Source organism: Miscanthus floridulus, chromosome 1 (assembly GCF_019320115.1).
Source record: "Miscanthus floridulus cultivar M001 chromosome 1, ASM1932011v1, whole genome shotgun sequence".
NCBI lineage: Eukaryota > Viridiplantae > Streptophyta > Magnoliopsida > Poales > Poaceae > Miscanthus > Miscanthus floridulus.
In genome coordinates, this window is record NC_089580.1 from 68,198,623 (window position 1) to 68,216,755 (window position 18,133).

General features: G+C 52.6%; 1 protein-coding gene across 1 annotated transcript; it reads left to right on the plus strand.

The window, feature by feature from the left end:
• Positions 1–5,261, plus strand: LOC136535663 (actin-2). The gene is made up of 5 exons (XM_066528018.1): positions 1–237; positions 1,832–1,912; positions 2,024–2,417; positions 4,291–4,904; positions 4,995–5,261. The coding sequence occupies exons 2-5, from the start codon at positions 1,853–1,855 to the stop codon at positions 5,058–5,060; spliced, it is 1,134 nt and encodes a 377-aa protein (XP_066384115.1). The 5' UTR covers positions 1–237; positions 1,832–1,852; the 3' UTR covers positions 5,061–5,261.
• The last annotated feature ends 12,872 nt before the right edge of the window (positions 5,262–18,133 follow it).

Below are 18,133 nucleotides of genomic sequence, written 5' to 3' on the forward strand. Positions count from 1 at the left end.
TTATTCCGCGTTGGCGCACGGCCGCCCTCCCCCAACTTTCCAGTGCGGCACCGGCCTCCTTTACACCCCATTCCCTCCGCCACCGCCACCACCTCCACCGTTGCCACCCCAGCACGCTCTCGCCGTCACCACGCCCTATATCTTGCGCCTCTCGCCTCCCCACTCTTTCTCCATCCGCCCGCTCGCCTCCCTGCTACGCTTCGTGCCGCCGCCGCAACCTCCTCCTTCCGGTTCCAGGTAAATCGAGGGCCCCTTGCCGTACTGCTTTAATGCTGCTGTTTCTTGTTGCTCTAGAGGACGGGTGATAGGATGCACTGGGGTATGGGGGTTCGCTGGTTGTATTATGTACTGGTTGACTGTTAGGTGCTGGATCTGTAGTAGGAGTAAGGTTCGCCAAAGTTGCTGAGACTTTGTTGCCTTGTTGGTGACATATGGGCTGTGTTCTGTGGATGCTTCGATCATGTGTTTATGTTAAGGCGTCTAGTAGTAATATACTAGATCTCTTTGTAAATTTTCTGTATTAATATTACCCTGTGGTAATGGATGCATAGTTCTTCTGTGCAAGTGAAGTGAGCTCTACAGGGCTCTTTGTGCTTAGAATTTATAGAAAGGAAATTTTGTGATCTTCATGTTTCAAGTCGTTTAATGACCACGAAACTGTATTGGTCTTCATTTGAAACTTCCGAAACTATGGCCTTATTTTTTTATTGGTTTTATGGTTCCATCTGGCTGTTAAAATTTTAGCGAATTTTGTGCTTCTGCGGAGCAGTTTAGGCTTATAGATAAATGTTGCTTCAAGATTTCTTAAATGTTTGAAAATGTTACATGACTCATGTCTACAAATCATCGACATGGAATTCTTTCAACCCAAAAGGGGAAGCCGGGAAGGGTCATGAAGTTTGTGTATTGAACATGGATGCGCATGTGCTGGATTCCTTGAGCTGTCTGCTGTCTGATGCATCAAATGCCTTCTGATCAGAAAATGCTAAATTCTTCAGATGGTCAGTTGTGAGGAATCATAACTGGCCGCGATTGGAAGTCCTGGCTGCAGCAGCACTACTCAGTAAAACTTGTAGAAATCAAGCAGCATCAGCCACCACAGCTGTGGTAGAAAAGCAGCTGAGCAGAGCAACTTTGTTTTCAGTTGTGAGGAAATCGCAACTTTGTTTTCAGTAATTGACCATGTGTTTGACTAAATCTTCAGGGAATGGTGTCATTCCTTGTCCTATTGCACAAAGTGTTTGCATGTGTTGGAGTTGAGATGCTCCAGACCACCCTGACTCTTTTTTTTTTTTGTATATTTACAACTAAAAATTAATTGATTAATATAGCTGGAAAATTATAAATTAATTATTTAATTGCACAAAGGGTTTTATTATTGTCAGGCCTGGTGCAGTGGTGAGAGCTGTCTCACTGAGTCACCAGGTCGCGGGTTCGAAGCAGCCTCTCCGCAGATTTTGCGGGGGGAAGGCTTGCCTCGGTTTTTTCCTTCCCCAAACCCCACTCATGTGGGAGCCTCTAGCACTGGGTCTGCCCAAAGGGTTTTATTCTTGTAAGATTAGCGGTTTCTGATTACACTTAATTTGTTTTTGCTTGACTTCTCATGGTTACCATTGCTTGTGTTTTGGCTTCGTGTTTGGTAAATATCAGTACTCAATGGGAATATCGTAGCCTCTTTTTCTGTGTCAATATGTAGTAGCATGTTAAGAGGTGACTCATGTCTTCTGTTGGGAGTAGGCACGTCAGCCTTTTCTCTCTTACTGAAGTAATTAGCGCATATTAGTCTAGTCTTGGTAAATGCTGCTCCTGATGAATTGTTTCATTCATGCAGATTGCAGGTCATTTAACATAAATGGCTGACGCAGAAGACATTCAGCCCCTAGTCTGTGACAATGGAACTGGAATGGTCAAGGTAATTGTGGTCACTTGGCATCATATTCTCTACTGATTCCTTTTCTTTTTCGAGACAGCTTTTATAATTTGATTTTCAGTCAATGTTAAGCATTTTTTCTATCTCTTATAGGCTGGCTTTGCTGGAGATGATGCTCCCCGTGCTGTTTTCCCAAGTATAGTTGGTCGTCCACGCCACACTGGTGTCATGGTTGGGATGGGACAGAAGGATGCTTATGTTGGTGATGAGGCCCAATCCAAGAGGGGTATCCTGACTTTGAAGTACCCCATCGAGCATGGAATCGTAAGCAACTGGGATGACATGGAAAAGATCTGGCATCACACCTTCTACAATGAGCTTCGTGTAGCTCCAGAAGAGCATCCAGTTCTTCTGACAGAGGCTCCTCTTAACCCTAAGGCTAACAGGGAAAAGATGACACAAATCATGTTTGAAACTTTCAGTGTTCCTGCTATGTATGTTGCTATTCAAGCTGTCCTCTCCCTATATGCTAGTGGCCGTACCACTGGTAAGTGATCAAATAATCAGCATTTTATTCATTTGCATTCATTTTGCTGCTCTGGAATCTTAATCTAGTGGGAACAAATTTACCAATGGTGAAATGTGATATTTGCGGACCACAAATAGCTAAAACTAAATCTGATTCAATAGAATCTTCTTCAAATGAACACATGAACCAATTTTTTTTTATCATTGCTGCATAAATTATATGGGGATAGAAATATTTTGGGAAAATTGGTTTCATAGCATCGAAAGATCACGACATTTGGAAAATACTACCGAAAGATGTCCGTCACGGAAAATACCACTGAAAGAATGGTCTGTTACCGTCAAATAGCATTCTGTCACGCTGGCTGCTGTCGCCGTGAATCCCTCGGTCCAGGCACCTTTCTTTCCCAATCCAGTGGCTCTCCGTCTAGCATGCAGCTCCATCGCCCAGGACCAGCTGTGGTAGCTGCGCCTGCGCTGCCAAGAACTTAATCGGCCACCGCGCTGCCAGGATGGAGGCCGAGTGCCTCCTGGCCCAACGCTGCTGTGGCCGGGGACAAGGTCACCTCCCTGCACGCGCGCCACACCGAGGTCGAGGCCGAGGCCAACGCCGCCACGCTGCGCGCTGGCGCGGGCAGCCTCATGTGCGAGGCCGCCGACGGGGCAAGCCATCAACATCACCAAGATTCTGGCCCGGCTTCCTGAAGGTGCGCCTTCAGCACGAGCCCAGCGTCGCAATTGCCATTGACAGCTTTGGGCGTCAAGGTCCAGCAGCCGTTCCCGCACCATGCTTTGGAGAATGGTAGCGCCACGTCAAGGTGATGCCGAGCTCACTGAGTGTGAGAAGTCCAGTCCGACTTCACTGAGCTTGTGTCGCCCAGGATGGAGGTGTTCTTGTGTTCTTGCTTTTTTTCCTCTCCTTGTTACTTTGTTAGTGACATTGCACATTGCATCAACCTGGGCAGGCCGCCTGCAGTGGTAGAGCAAGGACGCGAGTGACGGCGGAGGCGGTCTTCGGCACTCGCGGTGCTTGGCACTGCGACGACTTGTGCTCGTGGGCTGCAGGCATGGCCTGCTTGCAGGTAGCAGCGGCGCTGCTCGCCAATTGCTGTGCGCACGGGATGGGAGAGGGTGCTGGTGCCCAGATGGCTTCTCCCGTTCACGGGCTTTCTGCCCCTTCCCAAGCGGCGAGCGGACGGAGAGAGAGAGGGAGATAGAAGAGAGAGAGAGAGAGAGAGAGAGAGAGAGAGAGAGAGAGAGAGAGAGAGAGAGAGAGAGAGAGAGAGCAGAGCAGCGGTGGCGCTAAGGTCCGGCCTCCGGCGCGGCATCGGCTTCGACGCGTGCGGGTGCTCCATGCTGACCGCACTCGGCTCCGGTGTGGGGAGCTCCGGGCAGGCCCTGGTGCCTGTGGCTGCGACCTCCGACGTCGTCTGCTGCGGGCAGAGTCGCGGGCTGGTGCGGTGCACCTCCGACGGCGGCGGCTTCGGCGAGCCGGGGTGAGCGCGGTTCCGGCAACGTAGGGCGTTGGCGCTAGAGTGCTCGGCGGCAGCGTTCGAGGCCAGGACAGGCGCCGGGCTTGAGCTCCGACGTCCGTGGGACGAGGCTCACCATTGCAGGCGGCCTGCTCAGGTTGACGCGACGTACACGTCGTTTTTTAGTGAAGCGGAGTCCACGGACGGATGGCAACAAACAACGTTAACAGCGAAAGTAACGGAGTGCTAGATTGCAGAACGGATATTCATTTTCAATGGTATTTTGCGGTACGATGAACTTTCGATGGTATTTTCTGAATCTCGCGTTCTTTCAGTGCTATGAAACCAATTCTCCCAAATATTTTCTTTTTGTTTCATTCAGTTGCTCAATGCACATTGGGATTTTGTTTTGGTTGACAGGTATTGTCCTGGATTCTGGAGATGGTGTCAGTCACACTGTCCCAATCTATGAAGGCTACGCCCTCCCACATGCCATTCTTCGTCTCGATCTTGCTGGTAGGGACCTCACTGATTCCCTCATGAAGATCCTGACCGAGAGAGGCTACTCTTTCACAACCACTGCCGAGCGGGAAATTGTCCGTGACATCAAGGAAAAGCTTGCATATGTCGCGCTCGACTATGAACAAGAACTGGAGACCGCCAAGAGCAGCTCATCAGTTGAGAAGAGCTATGAGCTGCCTGATGGGCAAGTGATCACCATAGGCGCAGAGCGCTTCAGATGCCCAGAGGTGCTCTTCCAGCCATCCTTCATCGGCATGGAAGCTCCAGGAATCCACGAGACGACCTACAACTCCATCATGAAGTGTGACGTCGATATCAGAAAGGACCTGTACGGCAACATCGTCCTCAGTGGTGGATCCACCATGTTCCCTGGCATCGCCGACCGCATGAGCAAGGAGATCACCGCGCTCGCGCCAAGCAGCATGAAGATCAAGGTCGTTGCCCCGCCAGAGAGGAAGTACAGTGTCTGGATTGGAGGATCTATCCTTGCATCCCTGAGCACATTCCAGCAGGTAACACCAAGTTTTCCGACGGCTATTCTGCATCCACTATATAAGTTTATTTGTGTAGCTCTGACATAAGTTCATCTTTTCCCTGTGCAGATGTGGATCTCAAGGGCTGAGTATGAGGAGTCTGGTCCGGCTATCGTCCACAGGAAGTGCTTCTAGACGTCACCTAGCCTTATTCTCCTCGTGGAAATATCTCTGTTTGATGACATCTCTATGGGTGGTTGCTCTGCTATAGCTCGCAGTTTTTGTGTATGCCATATATATATATCCATATCCGGTAACATTGTGGAGTCAACCGAGCACTGTATGAAGTATGTAGTTTGGTTTGATATATATTGATTGGATTATTACTCGATTGTATCATGGGTTCTTGGATGCCTGGAATGTGCATGATTCTTTTGATTTAACATTGTGTACCCCGTAGCAAAGTTGGCGCTTGCAACATCGTTTCTGCTGCTGTAGATGTGTTCATTCTCTGACTGGCTTGGGCACCGGCGTGTTGCTTCTCCAATTCTTCTTGTCCTGCTTACGTTCGTAGGCCTACAGGCATGGAAGAAAGAACAGGGAGAGAAGTCCGTCCCCCTTGCGTACCAGTGGATCTCGCAGCCAGCGTCCAGCGAGGGATCGCCGTAGCTGATTAGGTGGGCACTGGGCAGCTCAGATGCATCCCGCCGTGCTGTGCGACTCGTGCGTCGGTTGTTCCTCATCTTCTCTAGCTCCGGCAGAAATGTCGGAAACTGGAATACTGCAGCCGTGAATTTTTTTTTAATTTTAACCTTTTTTCGAAACTAATTTTAAATCTAACACTGTCGTTTTTTTTAAAACTAACATTTTTTGCCGCGCCTATTGCCCTGGCGCGGCCAAATGCCTGTGCCGCGCCATGCATGGCGGCGCGGCAGAGGCCTGACGTGGCGGCGACCGCTGACCGCTGACGTGGCGAGGCTCTGCTGCGCCAAGGACGCCTAGCCGTCGCTCCCGCGCACGTCCGTCGCCAACCACGCCGGCCGCCGCGCCACGAACGGCAGCAGCCCCAACCGCCGGCCCTCCATTGCCGCCTCCCTCCCTTCCCTTCCATTTCCCGGCCGCCTCCATCCCTCCTCGTCGTCGTTTAAGGTAATGACGCACATTTTATTTTCGTTTGAACGGTGGATAGGATATTATGAATGGAGTTAAGGTTAGTAGAAAAATTGTGTTTGAGAACTATGGTGAAGATATAAGTTTGATTTTGTCAATGTTAAGGTTAATTATTTAGTTAGAAGTATGTTTGCCATGTATTTTTTGTTGCTATAATTGTTGTTTATAATATTTTAGTTGCATTGCAAATGATTATATTTTTCATTAATTTGCGTTGTTTTGGTTGATGTTTAATTTAAACCGTTTTATTAGATGGAAGACATGTTTCGGGAGCTGTTATGGCGAAAACGGGATTGTCCTAGAGAAATGTACCCCGACGAGTCTAGCAAAGATGCCCCCGTCCCTTCTGAATTCCCTGTCTCTAATTGTGACTGTGGTCGCCCGGCCGACGTGTTTCAATCGAGACATCCGGACACAGCGGCTCGTTGCTTCTACACGTGCTGTCGTTTTAATGTAAGTAATTATTTCCATATATTTTTCTTTTCATTTGTATTACTAGGTTACTAATATTTTGTTGATTTTTTGTTGTGTAGGACCATAAGAGGTGCTTTTTCTTTCAGTGGATCGATGGTGCAGACAAGTTTGACCCCAGGTACCTCCTTTTCGATGATTGGTGGAGAGGGCAACATCCACGAGAGCACTTCAAGCGGTGGGTTCCACCTCCCCCTAACCCCCCTCCAATGACGGCTAAGGAGAAGCACTTAGCCACAGTTAGTCGACTCGAGGAACCTCCTCTGTGCCATTGCGGAGACCGAGCCGTGATAAACCCTGACAATATGTTGGAGTTTGTGTGTCCAAACAAGCATGAAGTAAGTGCAAAGTGTATTTGTTCAAAAGTTGAGCTATATGTGTCATGTACTAATGTCACGTTATTTAGGTGTATTCAATGGCGAAGTGTCGTTTCAAGGAGTGGTTGTATGGTCCTAAGAACAAATGGCCCGAAGAACCTCCAAAACTAAAACAAAAAGAAGAAAGAAAGGTTAATTTACAAAGCACCACTAGTCAAGTACGAATGTGGTGTTAAATCTAACTACGGTCTAGTCCCTTCGGAGCTTGAAATAGGCCATTATTGCGGCCATATGATTGACTATGATGAGGTTGGTTATTTTTGTGGTAACCATGAAATCGTATTTTGTTTCTTTTGCAAAGGCATATATGATATAATATATCGTTTGAACTTAGCATAAGGAAATGCAGGTGGAAATGTTATGATGGTCAAGCTAAGTTCTTGGATGAACTGAAGGGGAAGCAAGTAATTGCACGGAAGAGGGGATATGGACCTGACTACGTCAACCTTTTCGTTAAACATCACAAAGACAAGATACGTGAGTTTGCTAGACAGCATGGTATTTATAACCCGATCGACGTTGGCCTTGTCAAATGGGGATTGGAGAGACGGATGACATTAGAGGAGGAGAGGGCAAGGAAGAAGGCAAGTGAGGAGACAAGAGTACAGATGCAGGTCTTGAACGAGCATGTTGTTTCATTATGTGCTAGTAAGTGCTTGAAAGCCTTTTTTCGTTGCCTGTTTTAAAATGTAATATAATCCCATTGCTAACTGATTGCATTTTATACATGAAGGGATTTAATCTAGCGAGGACCATGCCGCAGAGGTGGCTCGTGCAAGGTACAAGAAAAAAAAGCTAGATGAGCACAGAAAGCGAGCTGGTCGCACCGTTGAATCACCGATTGTGGTGTCTGACAAGGGGGACGAGGAGAAGGACGACACTGCCAGACTCAGCGAGCTCATCGCTCTAGCAGAGGCGGCTTGCAGACGGATGAGGCGGAAGACGACACTGCTAGACTGAGCGAGCTCATCGCTCTAGCAGAGGTGGGCTTGTCGGTGGAGGAGGCTGAGGACGACACTGCCAGACTAAGCGAGCTCATCGCTCTAGCAGAGGTGGGCTTGCAGGCGGAGGAGGATGACGACGCGTTGTTCACTCAGGCCGTAGAGGCCGCAGATGAAGCGGAGGCCGCTTACTACAGGCGAAAGGCAGATCAGGGCAATGTAGGTGACCCTAGCCACAACAACCGGGTTGTGGTTGAGGATTGGTACTCGGACGACGAGTTGCTTACTCAGTATGTTTCTGACTGAGAGTTTTTGATTGCGCTGTCTGTTAGTTCCATGCATTATTAATGATCAATGTAGCAATGTAGTAGAAATTATATTGTGCTGTCTTATATTCGATTTGAACTACTGATGTATTGTACCCATGTATCATGTACTCGAATTACCCATGATCGATCTTAAGTGATCACAACTGTTTGTATCATGCGTTCAAAATTTCTAAAACGAACATAATCATTTGTCGCGCAGTAGCCTAGGTTCAGTTGCCTCATAGGCATGGTTCTACCGCGCCATACCCCATCGAATCGTGAGAGCGATTTGCTTAGCACGCCAAGCCTTTCCGTACGACACATCGTACCTAACGAATCTAGATATGGACTGTTGTAAAGAAGACACCGAGATGTCGTTATTGTCATCAACGAGCCCCAATATATGACGAGCAAGGTAACGTGCAGTGAGCTACTGATGATTTTTCTTCCCTCTATTGTCTAGGCAAGTGTGGGGTTCAACAACTTTAGTTATCCTCCACTTGCCATCACTCTGTCTCCTTCGTGCATTTAACCTCCATAGACAACCGTTTTTGCATATCAAGTGGTACCTCAACTCCTGGTCCGAATGAGTGATGGTGTACGGTCTATGGTGGTACACAGCATAGTCCTGAAGGAAGAGTTTCATCTCTGACATTGTGTTGAATATCATCCCCTTCCTAAGGTGTTCTTTCTCATGGTTATACAATGAATTCCTACACAGCTGGAGACCGGTATCACAAACTGCCATATCCGTCATGCTGACATCCCTATAGTTCGAAATGCCCCTTGTCGGGTACCATAGAACGGGGTACCCCAAGCGTACACCAAAAGGGTCACCTAAATCCCATCAACAACAAAGCTAGAGGGTAAGCCATGGGCTCATCACCGGCCACATCCGAGCCCACCAGGCTCTCCACCTTGCCTCGGGCCTCGCATGGGAGGTCTCGGCGCCCTGACGCAATATCCGCCTCGCGCGAGGCCTCTCGCGAGAGGCCTCGGCAAGGAGCCCAATCTCAGTCTCGCCCGAGGCCCCGTGAGAACAGCCTCGAATAAGACAGCTATTCTCCGTATCGCTCGAGGTCGGCTTGTCAACAACCCGTCGCTCCTGCCTCGACCAGTCTTCCCAACAGCATGTCGCGTCCTATTAATGCGTCAACCACTCCCGCAATCTCGGCTGGACGACAGCCCAACACTACGGAGTGGCTGACGGGACAAGAAGTCGCATCAGCACCATACCGGCTGAGACGGGGCACGACGGGGATTACCGGCCACTGTATCCTGGTGCTATGCCCACGATCAGCGCTCGCACCGCACTATGCCCCACAATTCCTGCCCCGAAGACAACGCGGCATGGGAAGTCTGGCTCGGGTCATCATCGCCTCTGAATTAGTGTACCAGATCGACCGCTCCCTCCAGGCCTCGACACTCTACGCCAGGGTCTCGGCTATCTCAGGATTCACATCTGCCGAGCCCCCCACCGCGGTTCAGCCTCAGCGCTAACCGAGCCTCGGCCTCGCGCACAGTCGATCCACAGCGACCCGCACACTGACCACCGTACCCGTTCCGAGGTAGCCCAGGAGCTCCCATGACACGTAGGATTTGATGTGACCAACACGACGCCCCAGCGCTCCAAGGATGGACCGTTCCGACGACCATACCGCCATAGGAATAGGCTACAGGGCTCAGACACGCCGCCTCTATTTGCACGACGCCACATAGTTAGCACATGTACTGTCCTTGTCCTCCCTTCAACTATAAAAGGACAGGACTTGGGCCATCTAGAGGGGGGCACTCATGAAGAACAACACCCTGTAACACGCACATTTCCCTGCCGCCTGAGAGCAACGTCTCAAGTAGCCCACATCACTTCCCGCCGAGACCTGGGACTAACTCCCTCTCCCACCCTGCTTGTAACCCCCTACTACCAGCACTTTGGTGCAAAGAATACAAGATCAATCTCTCAGACTGGACGTAGGGCACCAATTGCCTGAACCAGTATAATCCTCGTGTCTCTTTGCATCACCATCTAGGATTGGGAACACGCAGCACAAATTCACTAGTTGGTTGAGGACCCCCCCGGTCTAAAACACCGACAGTTGGCGCGCCAGATAGGGGCCTCTGCGTGTCAATTTTGTCATCCCAACAAGTTTCGGATGGCAGACCCCATATGACCGCTGCGTCTTGGCACGATGGTCTGGTTTGAGAGCCTAGAGTTCATGTCTCTAGGGCACGAGTACGATATGGTACTTCTCACACCCTGAGCCCCGCCTACCGACGACGACGTCACGCACCAGTAGCCCAGGCGCAGGCGGCGCCCGGGCGGCCGTTCTCGCCGTGCTCGCCAGGCATGACGCGAGCAGGATCACCCCGATGCCACGCAAACCCAGGGCAATTCGCCGCTCTCCGACGGTATCCCACGACCAGCTGTTGGCGCAATACCCCTAATTGGGGACCTGTCTAGCCTGAGCCTGGATAACGGAAAGACGTCGGTGGCACCCGGTGATGCCCCGACATCAGGCTCTACTCCACCACTATCTGAGGAGCCAACTCTGGTGAAGCAGAGCCTGGCGACGGTGCCTTCTCCATACCCTTTCGGGTTGAGAAACGTTGCCGCCTCTTATGCTTACGCCTACGCTTCTGCTCACGCAGATCTCTCAGAGCGCCGTCAGCGCTTTGCTCTCAACTTCAACATCGCCACGTCAACCCACACCCACGCCGACTCCTCGGAGGAGGACGAGGCGTGGTCCAGAGCAGATTTCTCCGACCTCCACGACCATGAAACCTTGCGTCGCTTCTTGGCCGCAAGCGACTATTGCTTTGGCTACTTCGATTCTGACGACGAAGGTACTTACGATCCCTCACATGAGTGCTTCCATGTTGGACTTGGGATGCCAAGCACGGGCGACGAGGATGAGGGGGCAGGCAACCGCACTCCGCTTCATCAGGGAATAGGCAACGCCACACCTTCACACATTATCCCACCGGCAGCACAGAGCGAGAACCTTGCCCTCGGACAACTTCGACATCCAGACCTAGAGCAGCTCTGTGAGCTTTAGGCCAAGGTCGAGCAAGATCGACTCCTTCTGCAACAGCTCTGAAACACTCTCGAGTAGGAGCAGTAAGGTCGCGCTGACGGCGGAGGAGCTCGACGATGGGCTTGCGATGTGCACCACCGCATCAACGACGATGAAGGGGACGATCGTCCCCCAATCTTCAATCGTGCCAGCTAGAATGTCGCAGCTGCGGCAATGCTAGTGCGTGCGATGCCCGAGCCCTCCACCACGGAAGGGCGACGGGTTCATGGCGAGCTCCGAGATCTCCTTGAGACCGCCGCGGTACAGCAGGCTAAGAGTTTCGCCTCCCGGCGGCGCAGTGCCGTCTCGGGCGCCGACCATCAACAGGGTCCCCCCGGTCCACGACCGCCTCGATAACCGATGCGAGGCACAGGGCGACCACGAGGTGATCGGCCGGTGACGGCGCCACGACGGTGAGGGGCCCACTCGAGGCTACCATCCGCATCGAGGTGGCCGATATGACAGTGAGGAAGACTGCAGTCCTTCTCCTGAACCACCTGGCCCTTGAGTCTTTAGTAGAGCCATCCGTAATGCTCAGTTTCTAGCCCGGTTTTGCCAGCCAGCCAACTTCACTAAGTATAGCGGCGAGACCAACCTTGAGCTCTGGCTTGTCGATTACCGCCTGGCTTGTTAGCTAGGCGGTGCAGATGATGACTAGCTCATCATCCGCAACCTCCCCTTGCTCTTGTCAGACTCGGCATGAGCCTGGCTCGAGCACCTTCCTCCCTCTCAGATCCACGACTAGCGCAACTTGGTTAGGATCTTCGTCGGGAATTTCCAAGGCACATACATGCGCCCTAGAAACTCCTAGGACCTTAAGAGCTACCGCTAGAAACCAGACGAGTCTCTCCAAGACTTCATCCAGCGCTTCTCTAAATAGTGCATCGAGTTGCCCAGTGTTGGCGATTCGGAAATCGTCTAGGCTTTCCTCTCCGGCACCACCTACCGAGACTTGGTCCGAGAATTAGGCCGAAACGTGCCGCGCTCGGCTTCCGCGCTCCTCGACATCGCCACCAACTTCACCTCGGGCGAAGAGGCTATAGGGGCCATCTTCCTCGAGAACGATGCCAAGGGGAAGTGGAGGGATGAGGCCCCCGAGGCCTCGGTACCCCACTTGCCCAAAAGAAAGAAAAAGGATCGCCAGGGGAAACGGGCCATCCTCGAGGCCGATCTGGTCGTGGCCGCAGAACGTAAGAATCCCCGAGGCCCTAGAGGCCCCAGGCCTTTCAACGACATGCTTAAGAAACCCTTCCCCTACCACCAAGGCCCGGTAAAGCTTGCCCTCGAGGATTGCTCCATGCTGCGGTGTTACTACACCAGGCTCAGGCTCCCCGACGACAACGCCAAGCAGAAGGGCGCCAGCGACCGGGACGATGACAAGGACGACGGGTTCCCTGAGGTACACAACGCCTTCATGATCTTCGGTGGACCCTCGGCGTGCCTTACGGTGTGATAGCGAAATAGGGAACACCGAGAGGTCTTCTCGGTCAAGGTGGCCACTCCCCGGTACCTCGACTGGTCTCGGGAGGTGATCACCTTTGATCGAGATGACCACCCCAACCATGTTCCAAATCCCGGGCAGTACCCACTTGTTGTCGACCCGATCATCGGCAACACCCGACTCACCAAATTGTTGATAGACGGAGGCAGCGGCCTCAATATCCTCTACGCCAGCACCTTGGAACTCTTGGGGATCGACCGGTCGAGGCTCCAAGGCGACGCTGCACCTTTCCACGGCATCATGCTGGGGAAATGCACGCGACCCCTTGGGCGCATCGACCTTCCCGTTTGCTTCGGCACCCCCTCCAACTACCGCAAGGAGGTCCTTACCTTCGAGGTGGTCGGGTTCAGGGGAACCTACCACATCATCCTGGGGCGACCATGCTACGCCAAGTTCATGGTAGTCCCCAACTATACCTACCTCAAGCTCAAGATGCCGGGTCCCAACGGTGTCATCATGATTGAGTCTACATACGAACATGCATACGACTGCGACGTCGAGTGCATCGAGTACGCCGAGGCTCTCGTGGAGGCCGAGATCCTCATCACCAACCTCGACCAACTCAGTGGCAAGGCGCCTGACTCCAAGCGTTGCACAGGGGCGTTCGAGCCTGTGGAAGCCATCAAGCTCGTCCCGGTCGACCCCGCCTGCCCCGACGACCAGGCGCTGAGGATCAGCGCCACCCTCGACATCAAATAGGAAGTCGTGCTCGTCGACTTCCTCCGTGCGAATGCCGACATATTCGCATGGAGTCCCTCGGACATGCCAGGCATATCGAGGGAGGTCACCGAGCATGCCTTGGACATCCGGGCTGGCTCCAGACCGGTGAAGCAACGCCTGCGCCAATTTGACGAGGAAAAGCGTAGGGCCATCGGTGAGGAAGTGCAGAAACTCTTGGTGACCGGGTTCATCGAGGAAGTGTCCCACCCAGAATGGTTGGCTAACCCCATGTTAGTTAGGAAGAGGAATGGGAAATGGAGGATGTGTGTAGACTACACCAGTTTGAATAAAGCCTGTCCAAAAGTCCCCTTCCCATTACCTCGAATCGATCAGATCGTTGACTCCACGGCGGGGTGCGAGACCCTATCTTTTCTTGATGCGTATTCTGGTTACCATTAAATCAAGATGAAAAAGTCCGACCAGCTTGTGACTTCCTTCATCACCCCATTTGGCATGTACTGCTACGTGACTATGCCTTTCGGCCTCAGAAACATAGGGGCCACGTACCAGCGGTGCATGACCTAGGTCTTTGGCAACCACATTGGGTGAACCGTCGAGGCCTATGTGGACAACATCGTGGTCAAGTCCAGAAAGGCCGAAGATCTCATCAATGACTTGAAGATAGCCTTCAAATGCCTTAGAGAGAAGAGCATCATGCTCAATCCCGAGAAGTGTGTGTTCGGGGTCCCCCGAGGCATGCTCTTGGGATTCATAGTCTCAGAGCGCGGCATCGAAGCCAACCCGAAGAAGGTCTCGGCTGTAACTAACATGGGACCAATCAGAGACCTCAAGGGGGTGCAGAGGGTCATGGGATGCCTTGCGGCCCTGAGCTGCTTCATCTCACGCCTCGGCGAAAAGGGCTTGCCTCTGTATCGCCTCTTGAGAAAATCTGAATGCTTTTTCTGGACCCCCGAGGCCGAAGAAGCCCTCGATAGGCTCAAAGCACTGCTCACAAATCCCCCCGTCCTAGTACCCTCAGCGAGCCACGACCCAAGTGGTCAGCGCTGCCATAGTAGTAGAAAGGCAAGAAGAGGGGCACACTCTACCCACCCAACGACCTGTTTACTTCATCAGCGAAGTGCTCTCTGAGACCAAAACACGCTACCCTCACATCCAGAAGCTGGTCTACACCGTAGTCCTGGCCCGGCGCAAGCTGCGTCACTACTTCGAGTCCCACCTAGTGACCGTGGTATCATCTTTTCCCTTGGGAGAGATAGTCCATAACCGGGAAGCCTCAGGCAGGATAGCCAAGTGGGCCATTGAGCTTATGGGGGAAGCCTTGACTTTTGCGCCTCGGAAAGCGATTAAGTCTTAGGTCTTGGCTGATTTTGTGGCTGAGTGGACTGACACCCAATTACCACCTGCTCAAGTCTAGATAGAATGCTGGACCATGTACTTTGATGGGTCTCTGATGAAGACCGGGGTAAGCACGGGTCTCCTCTTCATCTTGCCCCTCAGAGTACACATGCGCTACATGGTGCGGCTCCACTTTGCCGCCTCCAACAACGTGGCCGAGTATGAGGCCCTCGTCAACGGCTTGCAGGTCACCATCGAGCTTGGGGTACGGCGTCTCAATGTCCGGGGCAACTCGCAGCTCATTGTCGATCAAGTCATGAAGGAGTCAAACTGCCTTGACCCCAAAATGGAGGCTTACTGCAAGTTGGTATGTCGCCTAGAAGACAAGTTCGATGGTCTCGAACTAAACCACATTGCACGGAAGTACAACGAGGCCGCCGACGAGCTGGCAAAGATGGCCTCGGCATGGGCTCCGGTCCCCCCGAACGTCTTTGCCAGGGACCTCTATAAACCTTCCATTAACTACACCTTGGTAGTAGAGGATGGCCCACCTGTCGAACCCACGACGGGGCTCGATGCCCCCTCTGCTGCTGAGACTCTCTTGACCAAGCCCAAAGTCATGGAAGTCAGCACCGAAGCTCCCTAGACCGACCAAGACACGGATTGGTGAATCCCGTTCCTTGATTGGCTTGATCAGGGGGAGCTTCCTATTGACAGGACCGAAGCCCGACGGCATGCGCACCGAGCCAAGACTTATGTCCTCTGCATTGATGAATTGTACAGGCAAGGTCCCTCTGGTGTCCTCCAATGATGCATCACCGTCGAGGCAGGCCGAGCCCTGCTTTGGGACTTGCACGCAGGGGCCTGCGGGCACCATGCGGCGCCTCAGACGCTCGTGGGAAACGCTTTCCACCAAGGGTTCTACTGGCCGATGGTGGTCGTCGACGCCACCAAGCTATTATGCTCCTACGAAGGATGCCAGTACTATGCTTGGTAGACACATCTCCCAGCCCTGGCCCTCCAAACCATCCCCATCACGTGGCTGTTCGCCATGTGGGGGTTCGACATGGTCAAGCCTCTACAAAAGGCCCCTGGGGGCTACACCCATCTACTAGTATCAATCGACAAGTTCTCTAAATGGATCGAGGCTCGTTTGATCAATCGAATCAAATCCGAGCAAGCGGTGCTATTCTTCACTAACATTATCCACACGTTCATGGTCCCTAACACCATCATCACCGACAACGGGACACAATTCACCGACAAAAAATTCTTGATGTTTTGCGACGACCACCACATCCGCGTGGCCTGGTCAGCCATAGGACACCCAAGGACCAACGACCAAGTAGAATAGGCCAACGGCATGATCCTACAAGGCCTCAAGCCAAGAATTTACAACCGGTTGAAGAAGTTTGGCAAGAAATGGCTCGCTGAGCTCTCATCGGTCATCTAGAGCCTGAGGAACACCCCAAGTCGCGCCATGGGGTTCACACCTTTCTTCCTGGTCTATGGGACCGAGGCCATCCTCCCCACTGACTTGGAATATGGTTCCCCAAGGCTACGGGCCTATAACGAATGAAGCAACCGCACCACCTGAGAGGACGCCCACGACCAACTAGAGGAAGCCCAAGACGTCGCACTGCTACACTCAGCTAAATACTAGCAGACCCTACGGCGCTATTAGGCCCAGCACGTCCGAGGCCGAGACTTGAAGGTAGGCGACCTGGTGTTGAGGCTAGCATATAGCAACAAGGGCCACCACAAGCTGACCCCGCCATGGGAAGGACCTACATCATCACCCAAGTGCTGAAGCTTGGGACCTACAAGCTAGCCAAGAAAAAGGGCAAAATCTTCACCAACGCTTGGAACATAGAACAGCTACGTCGCTTTTACCCTTAAATTTCCAAGCATTGTATATATTGTTTCTCGGAATACAATTAAGAAGCGTTCTTTAGTCTTTCTAATTTTTCGAGAACCCCCCCCCCCCCCGAGCCCATCGTGGGTCTCGGCAAACACGATAACACTGTAAGGGAGACTCGGCTCTGCCTCTGCAGAACCAAGCCTCCCTCGGGGGCTAGATGGGGGACTCCCCCCTAAGTTCCACGCACCATTCTTTAGTCATTTTTCAAAAAAATTCCTACGCCAAGTTTCTCTGGCACGCTCTGACGAATCGGTTGTAAAAAACCCATGGACCGAAAAGACTGTTTCCTAAGCAGGAGGCCGGTAGAGTCGCGAGACGGCCTACGCCCCCAGGCTACGGCACTCCCTCACCACCTCCCGCCCAAGGGATGGCTTAAAGCTCCAAGGAGGTTTTTTACAAAAGAAATCTGATCGGAGACAGCAAGAGGGCATAGGCTCGGAATTATAAGACAAACAATTAAAGAAACACGAGTACTTTAAAAAGAAAGGCCTCGACGGCCACAAGCGTTACGATACAAATTTAATTCCTACTCTACTTACATGGCCGCTTGGGCCCAGGTCAAAGCCCAGGACCTCGGGCATCGGCAGACAGCGGGGGAGGGACCACCTCCTCTTCGAACAACGTTGCCAGTGCGGTGCCAGGGCCTTCCGCCACCTCCAGCAGCTTCATCGCCACCTCGTCGGCCTCATCATCATCATCGGGCAAGACATAGCCGTTGCTGATGGCTTGGAGGTCGACACCGACATAGTGTGAGGCGATGATGGCCAGTGCGCGCTTGACGCCCGTGTGCAGCGCTCCTCAGAGCCGCTCACGCACTTGACCGCTCAGTGCAATCAGACGGCTCCCAAGGGAGCTGCCTAACTGAACCCCCTCGACCACCAGGGCCTCGTAGGTGGCACGGGCGGCACTCTTCAGCGCCTCGTGCTCCCTGATCTCAGTCTCAAGCACTGTTTGCACTGCGCTAGAAGCCTCGGCTGCTCGGGTAACCTCCGCCTCTGACTCTGCACCATGGAAAACGGAATGGGGTTGAGCGAGAGAGAAAACAAGCCAAACAGGGATGGAAGCCTATGGAACTCACCCTTGGCCTTAAGCTCCCAGTGTCGGGCCTTGACCCGAAAGGCCTCGGCTTTCTCCTTCAGGCGCTGAGCTTCAGCCCGAGAAGCCTCGGCCGCCCTAGAAGCTTCACTCCCCAGCTCTACGTCACACCAGGGAGTTAGGGAACGAACATGAGAAAAAGCGAATAAAACGAAGGGACCAGGACTCACCCTCGGCCTTTCCCCACCAAACCACAGCCTGGGTTCGCGAGGCCTCAGCCGCTGCAAGGGTCTCATCCAAAGCGCTTTTCGTCAGCTGCTGCGCATTCTGTTCCGCCCCTAGCTGCCCAGCAAGAGCCGTGGCCGAGACCGTAGCTTCTTCGGCTCGAGACCTGAAGGCATCCCGATCACTGGCCGTGCGGGTGAGCTCCTCCTCCAACTCCTTGACCTGCGCC

Bases quoted from the DNA above. Each gene is read 5' to 3' on its own strand.
- LOC136535663 (XM_066528018.1), top strand. From the start codon at position 1,853: ATGGCTGACGCAGAAGACATTCAGCCCCTAGTCTGTGACAATGGAACT. The intron at 1,913-2,023 runs GTAATTGTGGTC...TATCTCTTATAG, and splicing joins ATGGAACTGGAATGGTCAAG to GCTGGCTTTGCTGGAGATGA. The intron at 4,905-4,994 runs GTAACACCAAGT...TTCCCTGTGCAG, and splicing joins CCCTGAGCACATTCCAGCAG to ATGTGGATCTCAAGGGCTGA.